This window comes from Galeopterus variegatus, unplaced genomic scaffold (genome assembly GCF_000696425.1).
Source record: "Galeopterus variegatus unplaced genomic scaffold, G_variegatus-3.0.2 Scaffold2594, whole genome shotgun sequence".
NCBI classification, from domain to species: Eukaryota; Metazoa; Chordata; class Mammalia; order Dermoptera; family Cynocephalidae; genus Galeopterus; species Galeopterus variegatus.
In genome coordinates, this window is record NW_007728705.1 from 127,782 (window position 1) to 130,635 (window position 2,854).

General features: G+C 37.6%; 1 protein-coding gene across 1 annotated transcript; it reads left to right on the plus strand.

Annotated features, from left to right (window-relative positions):
* Nucleotides 1-231: 231 nt before the first annotated feature.
* Nucleotides 232-909, plus strand: LOC103598381 (chromosome unknown open reading frame, human C12orf60). The gene has a single exon (XM_008582374.1). It carries the CDS (start codon nucleotides 232-234, stop codon nucleotides 907-909), a length of 678 nt encoding a protein of 225 aa, XP_008580596.1.
* The last annotated feature ends 1,945 nt before the right edge of the window (nucleotides 910-2,854 follow it).

Genomic DNA, 2,854 nt, shown 5'->3' on the forward strand with positions numbered 1-2,854 from the left:
ATTTTTATTAAAGCACAGAATTATTTCTGCTTAAGAGTTTATATAGCTTTCCTCTTTTGACAGGAGTTATCTGCATGTCTAGACTATATTTTCAGTCTCTTTATGGGTGCCAAAGCCAATTTTAGTTTTAATTAGGATTACTGCTTTGCTTTGCAGTGCTGAAACTTCTTCATTGGAGAAATATCTTCAGAGTCAGAAAAGAATAAAGGGAGGCTGGTTCAAGCTGCCAAAATGTTCTTCTTTCATGCTCAAGATCTTGCTTCTTTCACAAACACACTTACTGAATTATTTAACCACAATATGAATACTCAGATCCTCTTGATGGCTGTGAAAGAAGATAGTAACATTAAGGACTTCTTTGAACAAATACTCAAAATTTTTAAGGAGATGCAATCCGCAGCAGAGGAAATGCAGAGCAAAATGCAGAAGGAGCCTTTGTGTTCCAAGGTTGCAATGGCTATATGCTCCATGGTTGAGAAGAGTACCAATGTAAAGGAGTTGCATCAGTCAGCTAAAGAAGTGTTCAGAAACATCCATACACCAGCTGTTGTCTCTGTACTGAGTAGTGGTAACATCTTTGGGAGTGCGGCATCTTATCTTTCACTCTTAATGAAATCCCCCATCATGAATCTTCAACTAAGTGACTTTCATAGAGAAAACACCAAAGAGCAATCAGATGCCACCACATCTGAGAAAGCTATGGGCCCAGGTCCTTCCAAAAATGCTAAAGTAGACATCTTGAAAAAGTTGCAGGATGCACTAAAAACTATGAACAATCCCACAGAGTCAGCAGCAGATCTGTTGGAACAAAGTGTCAATGCTATGAGATCAGTTATAGAGATCCTCCAAAAAGCCATAAGGACTATGGGAACTGATATTCCTATGTTTAGGAAAGTCAGTGACAAGTAGGGGTGCAACAGAAGTGTTCCTTTCTGTCAGAAAATAGATTTAAATTCTATGACTTTTCATAACACTAAGATCCTTTGACACTAGACATGGGGTATGTTAGAACGTAAGTGCAGAGTAGTCATCAAGCAAACCATTTACCTGTAGTTTTGCTTTATTAAAATAAAAAGAAATAATCAAAGAAAGCCTGCTTGAAATGGCAGTTACTAAAAAGAATATATGGTTGAAAAATATATCCAACAATATATTGAGGATGTTTATAAACATATTTCATTTTAAAGCATAATTAAAACAATGCTAAATTGATTTCTAGTCTTAGTGATTTTATTTCCAGTCACTATGGTGAGAAGTCCAGGCAAATGTAGGTGGTATCATTAGGCAGTGTGACAGAGACACTCTTCGGGCCTGGGAAACAACCACATTATTGCCACTTATGTACCAACATAGGGTGTATATTTCAAGTCAGTGACTTGGCTGTCATAAACGATCACTAGATTTTTTTGATATGGTTTATCAAAAAGTAAATAAGAACAAAGAATGGGCAATAACATAATTTTGTTGTGATTAAGACCAGAGCAGATAATTTATTCTCATCTTTACCCCATTTAGCCCCATACAAGGGTCCTTGAAAATCAGGTTAAATAATCCCCCATGTCCCACCTAAATTGTGTACTACTCACAGAAAGAGTCGGAGAATATTTCCAGCTGTGGAATTCAGTTACTTGTGCTTCTTTGCATCTCACACTTTACACGTGAGGAGAGCTCAAGATATCTTGATATTTGCTTGGTAATTAGTTATCCCCCCACCCCCCGTATTCGCTCTACCTTCACACATATTCACATGTTTTTCTAATAAGTGTACTTAAATTTTCTCTGAAGGCGTAAAATCAAATTTGCCATCAAGTCCTCTGTAAATTAACATATGAGTTTAAATTTTAACTTCTATAATATCTTAGAATCATGTATGCAGCATCCCATTATTAGCAGCGAATGAGATTTTACTAACATCTTTCATTAACTTTCCCTTTTATTTCTTAGGTATCCACGTTTGTTCCCATCTGAGACCACACTAGTTTGATCTAGAATGATGATAAAAATCTCTGTAGAAAAGTCACACCTTGGTTAAGTCTCTGGGTCTCAAAGCTTTTCTATTTGATGAAGAATTTGATCTTCTCTGATTTGTTCCTATTTAGAATCACTAAATAAAAAAATAAGGGAGAGTCCTTGTACTCATCAGAAACACATTCAGCACTTGAGATAGAACATCTAAGTTATGTAAGCAAAAACAATTTATTGATTTATGAAATGAAAAATCTCAGGAGTATTCAGCTCCAGGCACAGTTGGATCTTGAGGCTCATACACTCTTATTGGGACTCAGTTTCTTTTCATTTCTCACTTCTTCCTTCAGTGCATTAGCTCCTTTCTCAGGGAGATAGGGCCCCCTCTCCTGATTGCAAGATAGCTGCTAGCAATTATAAGATCATACCCTGCTTTCATAATCCCCACTCAAAAAAAGAGGTTCCCATCGTACCCCAATCCCAGTTTCAAAAAAGTACCCTGATCGTATCTCAAAGGCTCTGATGGAGTCATTTTCTTTTTCGGCATGGATATCTGAGTCCATGGAGAGGAAATACATTGATCGACTAAGGCCTGAGTTACAAGCCAACCTACAAGCAGTGGGCTGAGCCAGCTCTGGGTCAGTTGATAGGTGGGCGGAGTGATTCCCCAAGGGTATTCAGGGCGCTCTAACTGGATTAAGGCAAAGGGGTCCCAGGAAGGAAAAACAAGATTAGCAAAGAGGAGGCCATGCAGTGGTTTCAGCAGAAGTATGATGGGATCATCCTCCCTGGCAAATTCCCAGTTCTAGCCAATAACAAGTTTTAATTTAAGTATTGAAAAAAAAAAAGCCATAAGATTCGTTTATACTCCATTTTTGGAAGAGATGAA